The sequence below is a fragment of the Cyprinodon tularosa genome, unplaced genomic scaffold, assembly GCF_016077235.1.
Source record: "Cyprinodon tularosa strain WSP-4 unplaced genomic scaffold, ASM1607723v1 ctg355, whole genome shotgun sequence".
Lineage (NCBI taxonomy): Eukaryota > Metazoa > Chordata > Actinopteri > Cyprinodontiformes > Cyprinodontidae > Cyprinodon > Cyprinodon tularosa.
Window position 1 is genome coordinate 949,194 of NW_024039069.1, and position 20,831 is coordinate 970,024.

Sequence of the window (20,831 nt, forward strand, 5' to 3'; positions counted from 1 at the left end):
GATAGAATATATCCAGAAGTAAACTATGAAGAGGCTTTTGTTCTTGCAATGTCAATTTTAGTATTTTATTTATTTATTTATTTTTTTATTTTTTTATTTTTTTTAGTATTATTTTTAATGTTTGAACTATGCATGCTGTACAAAAAGGTCAGCAATTCTATGTTGAAATGGCTTCTTTTGCAAGAAATTGCATGTCAGTTTAACTAAATCGTGTAATATTTAAATCTAAATCCTACAATTTGATGCCAGGGTGCATAATAAATAGTTTCCAGAAGAAAAAACATACTTACTAAGCAAGACTAACTCAAACTACATTTGTGTGAAAAGAAGAATATATTAGATTTTAGCTTGTAAAATAAAGAAAGATTATAAAAAAATCTACTAATGGATAGGCTTTTTTCTATATTTTCAAAAGAGCAATGATAATTACCTTTATCTATACAATCTGTAAATTAACATTTATTATTAATGTTTACTAACTTCCTTATTTTTTATGTGAAGTATCAGGATTTTTGCTGTTATCTATTATTTTCCATGCCAGTTGCTCATTTGGCAGCTGTGTTTATTTGGTACACAATACAACTGTGTCATGTTCATACATTGATGGTAGATGGATAGTTTGTATTGCTAGTAAATTGTGTCTTTATAATTACAGCTATTATTGGTAGATTTTCTTTGTAGTGAGAATTGGATTAATAATTAACATATATTTTAGCATAATGTAAACAAAATGCCTTTTATTATCCCACAATGGGGAAATTCACTCTCTGCATTTAACCCATCCCCTTAGGGAGCAGTGGGCTGTTACTGTGTGGTGCCTGGGGAGCAGTGTGTGATGAAGGGACTTGCTTAGGGACCCAATGTGCAGGCTCTGGTGATCGAACATGGTACTTGAAACCTTCTCGGAGCAAAAGCACACGGCTCTAACCATTAGGCCAACACTCCCCCATAATATAACCTAGTGTTTTCTATTAAATTGATTTAATTGAGTTAATTAGCTGAATAAGACTTATCTGGTAAAATGAAGGAAAATCTAAATATAATTCAGTTAGTTATGTTGACATACTTTTCAGTCAATATACAGAAGAAGCAAAGGTTCTTCATAAATATTTTTTTCATATTTTATTCTTGCCTGTTGCATCACCTATGCTTGGGCTGTCTAAATAACTGACACCAAACATCTTAAATTTATTCTGTGATGTACAATACTCATTTAGGAGTTTAATATACTCATATATAAAAAAGAAACTTTGTTTGTCAGGAAGTTTGTCAGGAAGTCAGGAATTAGGGTAAGTCTTTCAGGGAGTAAACTTGCCCCCATGGTGATTCCAGGGAAATGTTAGTGAAATGTTAACACTTGTTTGTCCACTTGCATGTCATGTTTTCTTTTTACCCCTTAAAAAAAATAAACCAGCAGATTCCACAAATCAGTTTAAGGTGTGAAATTATGTGACAGTTCAACTACAACGCAAGTTTGAGGTAGCATGTTTAGACAAAGTTCAAAGGATGACATTGAGATCTTGATGGTAATTTAAATGGAGCTTGCAGAGAGGATGTTTCTATGGCAGTTGATTTAAATGGGGAAACTCTGACATGTTTCCCAGCCTTATGTGCCAACTAAGTCAAAGTTCAGAAGTAGGTATAACCACGTCAAAAAAATACCATTTAAAGATCATTGTAAGTAAGATTTCTGTCTTTAGCTCTTATGGTGGTAAAACTCAAAGGATTTTGACATCAGTATATTTCCTCATGTCGTTTCTTAGTTATGATAAGCTCAGACATGTCCATTGTACAGCGCAGTATTTCCTCTGGGGTCCCTCAGGTATTTTTCCATCAGTGTGTTCGCATGTAAAGGATACCTGGTGACCCCGCATCATATCGGCCCTGCATTCCATTAACCTGCTGCTGCACTTATGGTTCAGATAAAATCAGGGTAAATGGAGTTCTCTGTCATGGTGGGACAACAATGAATTATTACCCGATTTTTTTTTTTCTTTTTACTATTTTTTTTTTTAAATCTTCTCTTGATTAAAGTGTGTTTAAACTGCTTCTGAAGGGAAATATGTGCTGTACACGGTTCATCTTAAGATTTTTTTTGACAGGCTGACACATGAAATTAGTGATTTTTTTCATTTATTTTTTAAAATATTTGCCTACTTATGGAGATGGAGGTCAAAATGCCAATATTCGCTTTCTCTCAAGGACAATTATTTATCATTAACTAGATTATAATGTACTGAACCCTTTTTATGTTCCTTAGGAGTGATTCGTACAGCTGAAAACCTGGACCGAGAGATGGTGCAGCATTACTGGCTCTCTGTCTACGCCACAGATCTGGGAACTGAGCCTCTAATTTCCTGGGCTCATGTCTTCCTGGAGGTCATGGATGTTAACGACAACGCTCCAGAGCTTTCCCACCCAGTATATTTCACATCAGTCCAGGAGAACATAGATAAAGTGACCAATATAACCCAGGTGTTGGCTACGGATGCAGACTCTTCCTCCGAGGAGAAGCTTTCCTACCTGATCCTGGAATCTCACCGGACGTATTTCGATGTGGATCCAAAAACAGGTATTGCAACAAAGTCTGCTTAGTACAAAGACCACCAAGGGGAGATTTATTATTAAGTTAGCGTGGTGATGTCAGCTGGGTTGATTTAATTAAGTCTCTCTATAGAAGTATTACAATCTGGTCTTAAAGGGAAGTGTTTAACTTTCATGATACACTTTAAATCTGTTCATCTCAGTCATTAACTTTATATAAAAGACAGTGACCAGAAACAAATCAGACGTTAAAAAACACAATTCAGAATGCAAAAATGATTCCAGGATCATATAGAATTAATGTTTTCTTTAAACATGTATTTTATTTAACTTTTTTTTTTTTTTACCAGGAAAGATATATATTGAGATTTATAATTTCTTTTACAAGGATGTCCTGGCCAAGAAGTATAAAAAAAGAAAATGTGGTCCAAATATAAGCAACAGTTGTTTTTTGTATGACCTTAACAATGTCGCCTATCTTTGTGGAATAATTTTTGCCTTTTCCTTATCACACCTTAGCTTCTCCTGATTTAGTTTTGCAAGCATTTCTCTTCTTCTGATATCTTTTAAGGTTTCCCAACCGCATTTTATTCAGTGAAAGATCTAGAGTTTATATTGGCTATTCCAGTTATTCTACTGTAGATCCTTGTCATTATGTATATGGATCAGTTGATGATCCGGTTTGAAAAAAAGATTTGGTCGTTGAACAGATGGTTCAATTGTTAACTCTATAATGATTTGGGATAGAGACAACTTTGTGATCAACTCCATTGTATCAATTTCCTATAGCCGAAAGGCCATATTTTCTACCCTTCATGACCTGGACTGATGGGTTAAAAAATGTGTATCGCTAAACTTGTGTCTTTTGTTGTCCGAAGGAGACTGTTTCTTAAATTATTTGACTTATTCAATGTGTTGCAAACCTATGTCACTTTGGCATATTCTGTGTAGAGGGAAGAGGTTTGCTTATTCATCCATTTAGACAAGCCATACTCATTCTCATTTTTACTTCTTCATGTCAAACCTTATGTTAACTAAAGCCTTTATAATTTAAAATTGAATTTTTATTTTTTTTGTTGTGCAATTTATTTGAATTTTCCATGTGGGTTGAATTTGCTTAGAAAAAACAGCCCTGACTGATTTCATTCGAAAGAAACCACTTTTGATCAATAGCAGCTAGCTGTTATATCTATGATAACAGTGAGGTTGTATTTGGTAACTTATACATTATTTTTCTATTTGTTTTATTTTGCTTGATAAATAATGTTAGGATAGAATCCGTTGTGTATTTTTGTTTACTAATTCTATTGTGTCGCGACATGTAAACTCTAGTGTTTATAAAGTGTTTTTCTGAAGCTAATTTACTACATACTCGTTCACAGGAACTGTGGCCCCAGGTTAATGAATCAGTTTTAAGTGAGTTGTGTATCCATTATAAATACTTCTTAAACAGAAATATAGGTCTCTTGCACTTTTGAATTATTTCCACCTTTATTAAAACTCACGTTGTGCTTAGAGAATGTCTGGATAACATTTCTCTCTTCTGCTTACTGTTTGGTACATCCCTAAGGCCGGTTTTACCTTTTGATCCTGGGATAACAGTGCAGCTGTAAAGACTGACAGCAGTTTGATTTTGCACAAGAACGGTTGCTGGAAGCTTCTGTTTGTACAAGTTTGAGGAGTGCATGGAAGGCGTGTCAGAGGGAGAACCAAAAGCTGAAATCAAAACTAGCAAGCAAGTATACTAGAAGTTCCTTTTCGAAACGTCCTCTGGAATATTGATATAATGTTGATAAAGAAGTAGTTTTCTAATGAAGTGGCTGTCAAACCTCAGGATCTACACACACTGTCGACAGAGAGAAGTTTCATGATCAGGCAAAAGAGAGTTCCATGAGCCCTGACATTACAAGCCCCTTCAAGTCCTGTCCTGTCCTTCTCCCATTATCTGTTGTGCTGTTTGTCCACACCCTAAGGCTAATATACTGAGGGATTACAGAAAAGAGAGGGCCAGTTGTGTTAAGAGGAAAACAGACTGAACCTGTAGGTGTTGAAACAGTCCCACTGTGTTATACGAGGAGAGACCTTTTTTGTCTAAACGCAGCTGTATTTGAGATACATTTACTCATGAACATGAGAGCAGAATAGAGTGTTTTTGGTTGAAAGTATTCATTGTGTTTCTATGTATCTTTGTATGCCCTGGATTTCCTAATGTCATGTCTTTGCTGAGCTCATATAATTGGATCTGACCCAACATCTCTGCAGAAAAGCCACTTAACTTTTAGTCCAGTTTCTGTGTAGAGGTCTTGCAACCATACTCCAAAGTAGACCCAAGCCAAGGGGAACCGGTGGTAAAAGGGCTTTTGTCTAACAAGAATGCTAATTTTGTCCACCTGTCTGCCATTGCTTATAATGTGTCATAAAATAGTGCTGGCTTTCCTGATCATTAACTAGATATATTATCTAGGCTCAATGGAGGATAACAGGAAGTTGTTGCTCCAAAATACTACACCACAAAAGATGGCTGATGCCACTGCAGAGTAAAAATTAGTCATTAGGAGTGCCCTCTCCAAATTTAAAGATCCCAGACACCTCAAAAGGTAGATTCAGCTCTGACCCTTTCTGTGGATCCTTGTTGTTACTCTAATATGGGTTTATTGTTTAGGTGAACATCTGGATCTGCAACCATTTGTACCTAGATCTTTCCTTGCTTGTTTCTCCCCTAAAGTGTTGATATAGACAGGAAACGGTGAGGAAGCGGGGCTTTGATTTGGAATCCTCTGAAGTAAAGAGGGTGGTTGAGGGCCTAGAGCTAAGAGGTGTAAAACCGTGGTAAGAAGAATGGGGGTATGGGTGACTCGATTTGATAGGGGAGGTTTCAGTGTTAAATCAGCTTGTTGAAGAATAAATACTTCCTGGAAGCAGCTTTTCACTTTATTGATTGCATAAAAGAGAACCACAGCACCACCGTATTTTGTTGGGGTTCAGCTATGTAAAAAACTATGCCATTACATATATGTATATACATATATATGCGTATATATATATATATATATATATATATATATATATATATATATATATATATATATATATATATATATATATATATATATACAGGTGCTGGTCATAAAATTAGAATATCATGAAAAAGTAGATTGATTTCAGTAATTCCATTTAAAAAGTGAAACTTGTATATTATATTCATACATTACATACAAACTCATATATTTCAGATGTTTATTTTGTTTAATTTTGATGATTACAAATGACAACAAATGAAAATCTCAAATTCATCATATCAGAAAATTAGAATATTGTGAAAAGGTTCAAAATTGATGGCCCCTGGTGCCACACTCTAATCAGCTAATTAACTCAAACCACCTGCAAAAGCCTTTAAATGGTCTTTCAGTCTAGTTCTATAGGCTACACAATCATGGGGAAGACTGCTGACTTGACAGTTGTCCAAAAGACGACCATCGACACCTTGCACAAGGAGGGCAAGACACAAAAGGTCATCGCTAAAGAGGCTGGCTGTTCACAGAGCTCAGTGTCCAAGCACATTAATAGAGAGGCGAAGGGAAGGAAAAGATGTGGTCGAAAAAAGTGTACAAGCAAGAGAGATAACCGCACCCTGGAGAGGATTGTGAAACAAAACCCATTCAAAAATGTGGGGGAGATTCACAAAGAGTGGACTGCAGCTGGAGTGAGTGCTTCAAGAACCACCACACACAGACGTATGAAAGACATGGGTTTCTGCTGTCGCATTCCTTGTGTCAAGCCACTCTTGAACCACAGACAGCGTCAGAAGCGTCTTGCCTGGGCTAAAGAGAAACAGGACTGGACTGCTGGTGAGTGGTCCAAAGTCATGTTCTCTGATGAAAGTAAATTTTGCATTTCCTTTGGAAATCAAGGTCCCAGAGTCTGGAGGAAAAGAAGAGAGGCACTTCATCCACGTTGCTTGAAGTCCAGTGTAAAGTTTCCACAGTCAGTGATGGTTTGGGGTGCCATGTCATCTGCTGGTGTTGGTCCATTGTGTTTTCTGAGGTCCAGGGTCAACGCAGCCACATACCAGGAAGTTTTAGAGCACTTCATGCTTCCTGCAGCTGACCAACTTTTTGGAGATGCAGATTTAATTTTCCAAGAGGACTTGGCACCTGCACACAGTGCCAAAGCTACCAGTACCTGGTTGAAGGACCATGGTATCCCTGTTCTTAATTGGCCAGCAAACTCTCCTGACCTTAACCCCATAGAAAATCTATGGGGTATTGTGAAGAAGAAGATGCAATACACCAGACCCAACAATTCAGAAGAGCTAAAAGCCACTATTAGAGCAACCTGGGCTATCATAACACCTGAGCAGTGCCACAGACTGATCGACTCCATGCCACGCCGCATTGCTGCAGTAATACAGGCCAAAGGAGGCCCAACTAAATACTGAGTGCTGTACATGCTCATACTTTTCATGTTCATACTTTTCAGTTGGCCAACATTTCTATAAATCCTCTGTTTTTATTGGTCTTCAGTAATATTCTAATTTTCTGATATGATGAATTTGAGATTTTCATTTGTTGTCATTTGTAATCATCAAAATTAAACAAAATAAACATCTGAAATATATGAGTTTGTATGTAATGTATGAATATAATATACAAGTTTCACTTTTTAAATGGAATTACTGAAATCAATCTACTTTTTCATGATATTGTAATTTTATGACCAGCACCTGTATATATATATAACTGGAGACTACATACACATGCAAGGCTGAGATAAACAAATATCAGTTGCATGAAAATACAACACTGTTTACTTAACCTGATTTTGCATTTGTCCACTTTTTGTTGATATATTTACCACTTACAGCTATCTTTGCTTCATTTTAAGTTTGCATTACATGACCAATCCAGCACTTGATGAAAACATAGTTCATTAAAAAAACTAAATAAAAAACAAACATAAGCCACAACAATGCTTCTCGAAACACTTTTCCTACATAACATCACACATCATTACACCATAAATATAGGGAGACTTTCAGTCCAGTTTTGTAGGAACTACTTATTGGTTCAGATTTTCACCAAGCTTGGATCTCCTACTGCCTTGGAGTTTGGTTTGTGACCAGAAATAGTTATTTTATGTCCCTCTGAACCCAACTGATGTTCTTCTTTTAGCTAGTCCTCCATCCTCTTCCTGTAGATTTTTCTTCCAGAAATTTCTCATTTCCTTCTGCACAGCACTAAGCTTGTCGTTCCTTATCTGAAGGCTCTCTTCTTTCCCTTAAGGAGAGGCTTTTTTTTAGGGTTGACTCAGGGCTTATTATTTGAGAAATATGGTACCTGAATTTAGTTTGTCATGCAGTCTGTGATGTAAATGTTTTCAGAAATTTCATTAATCTGGTGAATGATTTCAGAGAAGCTATAGACTACACTGGAAATTAATGTTCAGATTTAATGGTTTCTGGAGAACAGATTCGGTAGTCTTTAATTTAAGTTAACTAATAGCAAACACAAATCACTTTTATGAAATTACATTTATATGAAAGGATATCAAAGAATGAAAACAATGAATACCTTTTGATTACCTCCACAGATGTGATGAGGCATAAAGAAAGTAGACAGGCTCAGTCATTGTGAATGAAATAAGTGTTCTGTTGAAGCAGGATCTTTAGAACATGATCCACCTTGTTTTATTTTCACTGATAAACCACCTATTACTAATGCGTGGGGTGAGTTATGAAGAAACCTTTCATGTCTTGACACGATCAAAATTACTCACGTCTACTGCTTTTGACTAAGAAGTACACTTTATGCTTCAGCATTGTCTGCTGGTTTCGTTCATTTTATATGGACAGCTAGGAATTATTTGTGCTTTGTATTAAAAGAAATAAAAATGTAGAAATGATCAAGTATTAAGGTTTAATAGTCAAAACTATTACGACCTAAGAAAACCACTTTGTATTTATGAAGTAGGTTTTGTTATTTGGTTAAACACCTTTATGCTGGCACTGCTGGCAAGGCCAGACAAGCATGGAATGTACCCATTTCATTAGCATTTTGATATTTAATTTAGTTTATTACCTCTGCCAAGCAGGTTATGTTTTCAAAATAACTAAGAGTTATTTAAGGAGGTAATTTTATAAAATTATTATCATAAAGTTGTGCTTGAAAGTTTGCATACACACTAGTAATTCAAATAACACAAAACTGGAAAAAAGTAATAAATAATTAAAATATTAAATGATAAAGTAATAAAATGAAATATTGATTTAGATATTTTATTTAACCCCCGCCAAACAGGAACACATTAGATGAAGCCAATATGATGACAAGAAGATTATAAAGTCAGGGTTGATATAACAAATAGAGCAGAATTGGAGAATGGGGAAAGAATGAAGCAGATTGATAAAAAGAGATCCCTATGTCCTCCAGCAGCCTAAGCCTATAACAGTATAAATAATAATATAAAAGATATAGCCCAGGATAATTATTAATAATAGATCTGTCTCCTATCCAACTTTTGGAAATTCTACGAAACCACAAGTTAACCTGACAGATATTTGCAATATTCTGGAGAAGATAGAAGATAGTAAACTATGGTCTTTTTTTAGAACTATAATTGATTGTCTAAAAAGACTGTCTTAGTACTAGAAATATTGGCTTGTCTCCAAAGGCAGGCCCCTCTTCCCAGCCATTCAACATGACACTACTAATAGAGCTGCATAAGGAAGCTTCTCTGAAGGAATTTCTCCATAGTTTCAGCCTTGCTGTGGACAAGAAAATGCCATCAGTATGTCATCAGCTTATCAGTTTCATGGAATTACACAGGCAAATGGGTTTTCTACACAGAGCTGTGCACACCACTAAGCATGTCATGCTGTGCAATAGTTTGAACCCTTTACAGCACTCTATACCTTAGGGGGAGCAGTGAAAAGGAAAGAAAATACAGAATTTTGGATTATGCACTGATCATTGTAAGCTGATTACTCCGGAGATCCAAAAGACTCACTCATTTGATTGTCTAATATCCTCTCCTGCTGCCTATGACATAAATACCTTGTATGTGGCATTTAAACTTCACCCTGAAAATGTACAATTGTCTTTGATCATTGTGCAACCAGCACTGCTCAAATTGGGCAGAATCTGCAGGTTGTGCATGGGTCTCTGCATTGGGAAGCCCAAAACTTATCATGTTCTATGCATAAGGAGAATGAGTGTGGAGTGCTACTTGACTACAAAGATGTTTTGCAGACAGCCAGTTAAAATAATGAGGGCAGAGAACAATATCAACTGCTTAAAGATTTTTTTTCTTTACAGAATGCATTTTTAACTGTCCAGCATTGTACTAAATGCAAAAACAAAGGACAAGGTAATACAAAAATGATTAAAATCATGCATTAATTATTAACTTCACTTATACATGACACCCCCTTTAGTTTTTACAGCACTAGGGGCTTGTTATTTTTGACAGTAGGCTGACATGTGGCAAAGGACCACAAGTCCGATTTAAACCCGGGTCGGCCACATCGAGGACTAAGTCCTCCGTACATGGGTTTTGTGTGCTAAACACTACGCCACCAAAGAACGCCCTAAAGTCAACTTATTAAAACAGTCCATCATTTGAAACATGATTGTTCCTGAATAAAAAAGGGGAATTACTGTACACAAAATGATTAAGTCATTACATTTTGGCTTAATTAGATAAATCAACATTTCTTAACAGATATTTCAAATATAATTCCCAAACCATGTCAGCTTGACTTATTGACCTAGCGTTAATTAGTTTGAACAATCCTGTGGTTAGTGATTCCTTAGCAGGTTTGATGAAGATGATTCTGAGGTTTTCATTGGTAAAACAAAAATCTGATGGAACAATACATCACAGTCATTTCAAAATCCATGAAGACTGTGAAATGTGTGCAGATCCCAGTTTTACCCAACTTAGAGTGCATACAGGATAATGTAGACATGATTTGACACCTGTGACATCAGGCTAACTTTCTCTAACCTCCTCTAAATTTCCTGATGACCAAACCACCCAAGGTGGAGCCGTTCCCACAAAATAGATCCACTCCACCAGTTGCTACCATCCAAACTCCCAGACCTCTTTATATTCTCTCAGGCTATCATATTTAACATGCTGCCGATTCTGCTCTTAAATGGACCAAAAGTCATATTCAAGATGCTGCCAAGTACATTTATTTCTGGGCTGATTTTTACTGTTCCTGAGATTTTAATTCATTACGAAGAGCTCCTTTAAATATATTTTACCAGATCTTTGTCTGTTGTATTGTTTATTGTACAAATCCTCAGGCAAAGCATTAGAGAAACAATGTAGTGTCTCAATAGTATTAGTACAAAATTTATTTGAATAAACAGTCAGCTCAGATGTAAGCCATAAATCTAACAAAGAGTCTTTTATAAGCAAGAAACCAATGTCCTTGCTTTTAGGTGGATATTTCACAGAACCACAGTGTGCTTCTCAGATTCGCCTATAAGAACATTCTGAACTTTTATGAGATAGCTTTCTTACTCTGCTAATAATACAGAATATTTTATTCATTGTCCCAGGTCTGTATGAAAGACAGACCCTGAAATGTGCATGTCCACAAAAAGAGTTTGCAGCCATTTTAATCACAATAATTCTCCACTTTCTCCACATTGTGCATTTTACTATTTCTATGTTTGGAAGAAGGGAAATCTGTATTTGAGATGTAAGATCTTCAAAGTTCTAAGATTTTGACAATGGACAAAGTCCTCATTGTCCACATTGTGTTTTGCAAATTAACTTTTGAACAGTTTGTGAGTTTAAAATGACTGTGGTTAATGTAAGTCAAATGTAATTTACAATTGCCGTAAACTAAAGTTTCTTTCAAATCCGATAACAACCAAGTTCTGAGTGTTTTTTTGTCCAACTCAGCATTATTCTTTTTAAAATGTTCTCTCCTGCAGGCAGAAACGACTCTTGCCTGTAAATCTTTTCAGGCATTTGTTTACCCTGCATCACTGGATTTACATACATTTGTTATTGAGGGATGTCTGCATTCTAAGCATTAACAATAGGTTTCCCTTTTCAAACCAAAAAAGAGCCCCTTAGCTACTTCCTATGCAGCCTTAAATTGTTGAAATGCGTAGAAAATGTGGTGTAGAAATATTAAGCTGTTTTTTGGAGCTCTGAGAAAATATACAGTTATTATCAGGATGAAAAGATGAGAAGCAGGAGTTTTGGAACTTTAGATCGGTACTAAGCCGACAAGAGAGAGAGGAAGCAAACTTAGCCCTGAAATGTCAGAAAGCATGGGTTTATCTTCACGTGGTTCTGACAGGCCTTCAGCACCTCAGAGTGAAAACAGGCAGTGTGGGGGAGATGGAGCTTAACCCCTTTCCCATGTCTATCCTACTGACAGAAACACACTTTCTCATGTGCCCCACCTGTCCCGATGATGTCCTCTCTGCAGGACTTGTTTGCCCTCTTGTAAAACGACCAAATGACTTTTTACAGGGTCTTTCACTACACTAATGAGTCCTTAACTTCATTTACACATGACACCCCCTGACACCCATCTGACCAAACAGTGTGGGAGACTTTCTAAGGGCAGCTGTTGCTTCTAACATTAATTATCTTTGCATTATAAATTTAGAATACTAAGCTGCAACTATGTCAGAGCTGTTTTTGTCACACATAAAGTAGATATATACCCTCTGCATATACATATATAATATCTCAATGTTTTACCAGTTTGTCATTTCTAATGTAATATTCAATGTACTTTATTTGGATTTTATAAAATATCACTGCAAAGAACAAAAAAATTAAGTATTTAAAATTTCTCATCCATAGCATTTAGCCCCCAAATCCATAGCATTTATCTCTCAAAACCATGCAGTTTTCTACACGGTTTTGAGAGAAAATGTGAAAATATTGGACTGGATAGAAACTAGGAGAATAAAGCAAAATGACATGAAATAAACTCTTAAAAGAAGACACACACCTTGGAGTGAGAGGATAGTTGGATTTATTGATACATGGCACACACACACACACACACACACATATATATATATATATGTGTGTGTGTGTGTGTGTGTGTGTGTGTGTGTGTGTGTGTGTAAAGCTTATTTGAGATGAAATAGCTGCATATATCAATAATGAGCTGCGTGTGCCATTATGCTCACAGAGAGATTTGACAAAATCATTGTTTCAACAATTGTCTCCATTGTTTTCATTAAAATGCTTTGAAAACTGGGAACATTTTCGCACTTGGTTTACTCCTGTTGCGTTATCAGTTGGGGAGTAAGGAGCAGAAATCAGGAGGCTGACTCCTCTAACCTCCGAAACTGTAATGGATGAAAAGCATTTCAGATACATTTTCTTGATGGATTAAAGTTCACACTGCGTTCACTGCCAAAGCCGTCTGGGCTGCCTCCTGCAACAGTTTCACATTTGTCTCTTATCTGTTGATTTACTAAACACCTGAAAATGAAAACCATTTGTTCAATGCATTGCAATGTCTCCTTCTGTGAGAGAGACACTGTTTCACTGTAATTTTAAAGAAATTATACTTTGCTCTGATTCTTTTCTTTTATTGGTCAGGTTAAATATCAAATAACCTTCAATAATGAAGAAAAGATTTCACATATATGCATTTGGCTTCACCCTTGCTCTGCCTTCTTGTGTTTAACACAGTCTGTTTGTAAGTGCATCTACATTTCTTTATGTAAAACTAAGATCACCGCTTTTATATAGGCCTACAGGGAAAACTGGGTAATCAAGATGGGTATCGCTTTGTCCTGACTGTCACTTATCACCACTTATTGAAGCTCAACTCAGTATCATGGAACTTATACGACCATAAAACATAATGATTTGACATATGGATGTGGCTCTTGAGAAAACATTGAGAAACATCTCAGGAGCATAAAGTGATAAGAAAAAAATAATGCAAGGCAGTGATAAAAGCTTAGTTGACCAGGAAACTATTCAATTTCATAAAGAGGAGATTTATGTCGTGGTCTTTCCCGTGGGTAACAGAATTTTATTTTTTTCTCACAGTTTAGAGACGTGATACTCTATCAAGGTAATTAAAACCTTTCTGTAATTTGTTGATGCTGCACTACAGTGGGAAATTATAGCTTGTTACACAGGCTAAATACAAAAACCGAAATATTAAAACCTCTGGTAGCAGTGTTATCAGAATATTTCATACTTGATAGAAATGCAAAATTGTAGGATTTTCATTTTCTTTCCCTAGATGTCTTATTTTGGCTACAATCTGTTAAAAAGATTTGAACTCTGGGATGTTAAAATATTAATACTGCATCTGCAGGTAAATGTTGTCTCTTTTATTATCATTATTTGACTTGGAGACAGAGAAAAAGAATGATTTGCTAATTGAGCTGATTATCATTATCAAAGATGTAAGCAGACTTTTTTTTATAAAAACAGGTACTAATCTGTACATACCATCTGTGCACATCAAACATTTTGACAGATTAAGACATAAAAAGATATGTAAAAAAAAAAAAAAAAAAAAAAAAAAGCTAACAATACTTGCATGTTGTTTTGGTCTGGCTGTTGATTTCCTGCCTGAGCTATTAGCATTAGCCATGGAATGAAATATGTTGTAGATTAGGAAGCCAACTTTCCAACTGTTTCAAGATCCCAGGGTACAACAAGTAAAAAAAAAAAAAAAGATTACTTTTGTGGTTGAGAAGAAGTTTGCTTATTTTGAATGTTTACTTTTATTGGGCTCAACTATGTTTCCTGCTTCGAAAGTACTCTCTTAATTGTCCTTTATGTCCAATAGGTGGCCATTCATTTATGCAACATATACCTTATAGAATAGCTTTTTTTGTCCAGGATGCATTTTCTATTTTCTCAAAATTAGACAGTGACAGACCTTTACACAATTTTTTTGACAGTTGCTGTGCAATCATCCCTATGTTATATGGGAAGGCAGAAATGTTTTACTTTTTTGTTGAATTTTCTTTTCCTGCCCTCTAATATATAACTTCAACAGACATATTGTTATTCTTGTTTTGAGCAAACTTAAAAAAAAAAATAAATAAACTCACTGTTTAAGAAAACTCATTAACCATAGGTCAGCTCTGTTTTTCTGCCCCAGGCGATACTCAGACACACGCATATATCTTTTGACTGTCTTTGTTTGTTTAGCAGCAATTAGTACTCTCACTTCTCTCGACTAACACTAATCCCATTGATTGCATCTGTGTTCGCAGGTGTTATCAGCACACACTCTGCCTTGAACCGTGAGGATAAACCTGAGCACAGCATCGAGGTCAGACTTCCATAAACATTTTCAATATCTTCAAAGCTATGCTTCAAAAGTGGGAGGGGGGCATCTGCTCATCTTCAACACATTAAGGTTCTGGAGTATCAATAAATCCATAAAATGTCATGTTCTGAAGGCTGTTAAAGGCAAGATGCCTGCATGTCTAACATCATGTTTTAAATCCCACTTCTACAGATGCACACAGAAAACACGGCATCTTTTTTTCATTTGCTTTAGGGAGGTTTAATAGCAGCATCAGATAACTGTATGAATTCATCAAGCTTTTAAAACTACTACTTAATATTCAGCAACACACTCAGAAATCCATCAGAGGGAACAATCTCTACTCACTAGAGCTGTAGATGTTCTTTATTAGAAATACCATTTCTTTTGGAATAGATCAGTGGCTTCTGAGTCAAAATAATAGGTAAGTCGCTGACTGAGCCTCCCATTTAGTTACTTGACTCTAAAAGACGAATTCCTCCTTTACTGCCAATGGGTTGAGTTCAAATCACAGTGTATGAGTGACCCATTGTTTATTCACTGAGCTTTGGTGGTGAGCAAAGTATGTGATGCTGAAATCTGTTACTGCAATTACATGAACAGTGTTTTATAAGTAATTATGGGTTAGCTATTTAATTACTAAATGTAGTGGTACCTAGATGTAAAATCAGCCACATTTATAAGAAAGCCTTACTTCATACTAAGGAACATGAAACAGTTTTAGATCATCTTTCTAGTTAGTTTTAAAATCTGAATAAATGAAACTATTTAACTCTGATCTTCTTTACTCTCAGGTAATCGTGTCAGACAACGGATCTCCATCTTTGCAGTCCACCGCCACTGTCATCATCCAGGTCCTGGATGCTAATGACAGCCCACCCAAGTTCACAGACAAACGTTTCCATGTCAAGCTACTTGAACAGCATAAAAGTGACGGCAAACAGGCGGTCTATAGACTGGTTGCACGAGATGATGACGAGGGCTCTAACGCCGCCATCACCTACAAGCTGCAGGATGGTGCCGATGAGCATTTTCAGATTGACCCTCTATCAGGAGAGGTGACGTCACATGGAGATTTCTGGCCGGGGAATTACAGCATTCTCACAGTAGGTGTCCGATCTAAGTTTTAGAGTACAGTGCCTTTAAGAAATGAACCTTTTCATATTTTGTCCTGTTATAACAACAACAGGAAACTCCAGCAAATCAATCAGTTAGGACTGTTGCAATATTGTTTAAATTACCTTTAAAAACTTCTAGTTTTGTATGTCAAATTGAGACAATTTTATGTAAAGATTCCAGATTCTTTTGAAAATCTGACTGACACAGAAAGCCATTATTACAATGATCGTTTGCAACTGAAAATGACATAATTGTAAGTTGTTGTTGTTTTTCAGAGGCAAAACATTAGCTAGGTAACTTAAACTTTTTTGGGGTTTAGAAAAGTTTTCCAGGCAAATGCAGTTCCTTGTTCACTTATCAGCATACCCTCATGTGATCTTTCAGTCATGTCAGCGTACTGACTTGTTGATGGACCATTTAGCCGGACCCCATATATATTTTTAGGAAATTGTGCCAGAGTAAAGTTGGGCACAAACTGTGTGTTTTGGCCTTAAGGTAGTTCCATCTGCTACCGTATAAACCAGGCATAGGAAAACATTTATCATACAAATTGTGATTTTGGCATTAAACTTCATCTTCATAAAGACATAATTTTTCCTTATGACTGCTCAGATCATTCTTATTTCTTATGAAAAATTAAGGTCAAAACTTGTACACCATCTTGTACATTTTCTTGCTTTTCTAGGACACACATCACAACACAAATTCTAAAATGATTTGCTTTAAAAAAAACTTTTTGTGTATTGTTCTAGATCCACGCCACGGATCAGGGCAGCCCCTCAAAAACATCCTCCACTCGACTTCATGTTGAGTGGGTCAGTCGTCCTCCACCATCCACCCAACTGATCACTTTCGATGAACCTCACCTCACCTTTGCAGTCATGGAGACGGAGCCTGTCACTCACATGGTGGGCATCATCATGACGGAGGTGCATTGGCCGTTGCTGTGGTTCAGCATCATAGGTAAGTTGACAGGCTTCCATTTTTAGTAAAACATTGATCAAAGCAGCAGAAAGGAGAATAAACAGTCAGGTCTGATGAAGAGTAAGCATTTCAGAAATGAGGGTAATGATCTCTTAAAGAAGACAAACAAGGTCTAGGAATACTATTTATATTTATTTCTGCAGGCTGCTAAGTTTGACAAGAAAGAATAGAAAACAAACCACAGAGAACTCATGAAATGAGCGTGCACTGATCATGGAGTAATGGGTCCTCATAGATCACAGTGAGTGTCTCCAACTCTGGCTCTGCGTGATGTTAAACTCCCACAGCTGGAGGGAAATTATATTCGACAGTCAGTGTATTGCAACTTCCGACAAAAGCTGGCTGGTGGAGTTTGTGCTGCAGAAAAGAAATAGCTCACAATCATCATCTGTCTTTATGAACTACCATATAAATCAACAAAGTGTATTTTCTAAAGGTCAGCAAAGTGCTGTAATGCTAAGTGATGTTAGAACCGGGGTGTTTCCAAGTTTCCAAGACTTATTATGGTAGAGAGCTGCTATCTATTCTCTTTGTTTACTTAACGGTTTAAAACTTTTGCAGAGTTTTTTTTTTTCTTCTTATTGCGGATAATGTAATTTTCAGCTTTAAATTAAGACTACCTTTCTTGGTTGAAAAGTTTGAAACAAAATCTATAGACTAAACCAATGCAGTTTAGCTGTGCTGTGAGTCCATGCTCAGGTAGGGGAAAGCTTTGAAGCTCTGATGATTCTAAATAAATTATGGGAATTATGTAAGCAGAAGTTTTAATTCTTAGACTTATTTTGAAATTGCAAAACAATCTTATAAAAAAAAAAAAAGAGCAGTTACAGGGTAATACAAAATATACAACTGAGAATTCAATAGAATTTCAAAAACATATTTTTTAATAAAATATATATAAAAGTTTGTTTTATATACTTTTTGTTTATAAAAGTATATAAAATAAACTCTGCAGGTCATATTCAATAAATACATTGATAAAGAAGAGAAAAATGTCCTAAAAATTTATCTGTTGATGCACAATTTTGATCTTTTACCAAAAACAACAAAGAAATCCAGCTACTAAATGTAATTGAATTATTCAATGAACAAAAAATCTAGATAAGAACTGTTTATTCCAAATTATTGATTGGAAAAGTATAATTACTGTAACATACAAAATCTATAATCAGTTATAATATTAGAATTGAAGCATTATTTCTATAACCAATACTAAGTAGTAATGAATGGCTCTCTATTTTCCTGGGGTGTAAGTATATGATACTGAGTTTTTATTTTTTACTTTTTTGTCATGTTAAGGGTCCAGTTACAATTTTCCCTCCAAAGGCAGCAGCTTCTAGTGACGGACTCACTGGATTAGTTTGTTGTGATTTAAAGATTACATTTGAGGAAAGGTTTCCCATGCCCTTATTTAAGTACAAAGGAGAGTCTCTGATCCTGTGTCTGTTTCTTTGCTAAAAGCTTTACCAACCAATCAATGCATTGTATCATTAATTCTACTTATTGGTTCTTTTTAGCTGTGTAATGGTGCAAAATAATCTGGATATGGTCATTTGAGATTTAGGATAACCTTTAGGATCCAATGGACCTGTGCGGTCAGATGAAGAGAAATGAGAAGGAGAGAGGACCGTGAATGTACAGTAAAGAGAGAAGGTGAATGGTTAAAGACCTTGTTTTCTCTCTGCGGTTTAAAAAAAAAGCTCTTATGGAAGGAAACCCGGCAGATTGCATTACATCTTTGGCTTGAAGGGATGAGCATATAGTGACATGGGACAGTAGTGTGTTTTATTTTTGACTTTGCAGCAACCCCTTATACCAAGCATGCTCTTACCGACGTGGGGTTTGCACGGACAGAGCCGGGACAAAACTGAACACAGAGAACCTCAGTTCTAGGAGCGCTTATTATCAAAGAGAAAATTAAACGGTTAGTTGCAATAGATGAACTCTGAGTCAGGTTTTAAGTCTTCATGAAAGAAAGCACTTCCAGTTATTCATGGTAAAAAAAAAAACAGCAAATAGCTTTATAAAGGCAAAAGAGAGTTAACAACTAAAAGACAGAACCGAATGATCATCTAGAGGAGAACATGAAGTCACAGCTGATGCTGGCTTCCAGGATGGTAGTACAGCACCAGGCCAGATGAAGCCACTACTGTATGAAGGGTGATTTCATATCATCTATAGGGAGATGGGTCAAGAATGAGAGAAAAATAGGCATTATTATTGAATTATTTATTTATTTTTTATTCTTTGCCATAAGATTATACTCATGCAGTAAATGTAAATACTGATCTTTAATTGCTGTGCGGACAAATGTTGCTAGACTCAACTTTCAAAGCGATTATACTTTTAGTATGAATTAAGTATTTTCATGAATGATAGTATTGAAGCACCCATGTTTTTTTTTTATCCTATTTACTATTATCCTTGTCTGTTCATCTTGTGTACAGCTTTGCTTTTCAACACTGCTTTTTTACTAATGTAATTTATCTCAGCTCCTTTTTTTCCTCTATATTAGAGAAGTCAATCTTTTGACCTAACCTCATTACTTTTAGAAATGTTCTTCTTGAAAGGGAATGTTTTGTTTCTGTTTCAGTAAAAATATCCTGACTATCATCATTAACTTTTTTTTTCTCCCAATGGTTTGATTTGCTTGTTGGTGTAGCATCCTGAACCTTGATGTGCTGTCAGACAGTATCAGGTCAGAGTTATTGTAGCTATTTCTCTACTGTTATAAATATAGCCCTTTTTCTGTAAAAATATTTAAAAAACATTGTTTAAAGATGTCCCCCCCCCCCCCCCCCCCCCCCCCTCTAAACATTAAGGGACTTATTCCTTCCAGTGTGTGTGTTTGCTTGCCTAGCTGTTAGTATATTCTGCCTTTAAGCTGAAAATCTTCTTTAAAAAAGTGTTTAGGAACAAACATTGGACAATAAGCCAGGGAAAATTGGAGAGCATTGTTGTGGAAAGGCTTGACAGGATTGTCTGTTTTGAAAAGAGCTTTAGACAGGAAATGTTTGGTGACAGAGGCGAGAGTTGACTTAAAATACATTCCCCCAAAATCTTTACTTATTCAGCATTTAAATCAGGTTAACCTTGCAATAAACTTCATATTTTAAGTTTATATAACATAAGATTAGAGAAATGTTTAGGTCAAGTAGGGAGAAACCAAAGGTCTTTGTGATCAGCAGTATAACTGTGAGGAAAAATCAGCAGCCTTGTCTCATCAAATGTCAGGTCAGTCCTGGTAGGGAAGGATTCTATCCATCCTCCCTTTTCTTCTCTCTTTTGTCATTTTGCCTCTCCGCCCCGAACATAACCGTTCAGACACTCTCTCAGAAAATATCAGGTGTTAAAGCATTCTCAGTGGAAATAGAATATAAGCCCAATGGATGTCTCCAAAATGTTTCAGAGACAGTTCTGTTTGATGGTTCGGCATTTGTCATTGGTTTTAATGCCAAGCAGGGCAGCATGTGACTTGGAAAGGCCGAACGCTCCTCCTTTTTGGTTTGCTGTGCGAAGCTTGTTTGGTGCCAGAACTGAGCAGATCACAACAAAGACCCAGTGCATCCCACAGAGGACGCTCTGCTGTCTCTGAGGTGCTGACATTTGCAGCTGACATTTATTATGTCACAAAGAGGAGCACTAATCAGACATACTGACTGACGACAGCACTATACAAATGCATAATTATGCATGACATACATTTACACCATTGGTCTGTTTTACTTGGAATTGAAGACCTATACGATTGAATCAAATACAGTTAATCTAATGTTTATCAGTTGTTTTTTTTTTTTTTTTGGTTGAGGTATGGTAGAATAATTAATGGTTTTGCAGTTGAAAACTGCTGAATACTCTACAGATGAATAAAAAAGTTTTTTTTGGGATGATG

General features: G+C 36.0%; 1 protein-coding gene across 1 annotated transcript in view; it reads left to right on the forward strand.

Annotated features, from left to right (window-relative positions):
* Positions 1–20,831, forward strand: part of fat2 (FAT atypical cadherin 2) — a 107,734-nt gene that overhangs the window by 19,335 nt on the left and 67,568 nt on the right. Inside the window, exons 3-6 of the mRNA XM_038295399.1 lie at positions 2,261–2,572; positions 14,781–14,839; positions 15,631–15,942; positions 16,708–16,918. Coding sequence (XP_038151327.1) covers positions 2,261–2,572; positions 14,781–14,839; positions 15,631–15,942; positions 16,708–16,918 — 894 coding nt within the window. The remainder of the gene's footprint in view (positions 1–2,260; positions 2,573–14,780; positions 14,840–15,630; positions 15,943–16,707; positions 16,919–20,831) is intronic.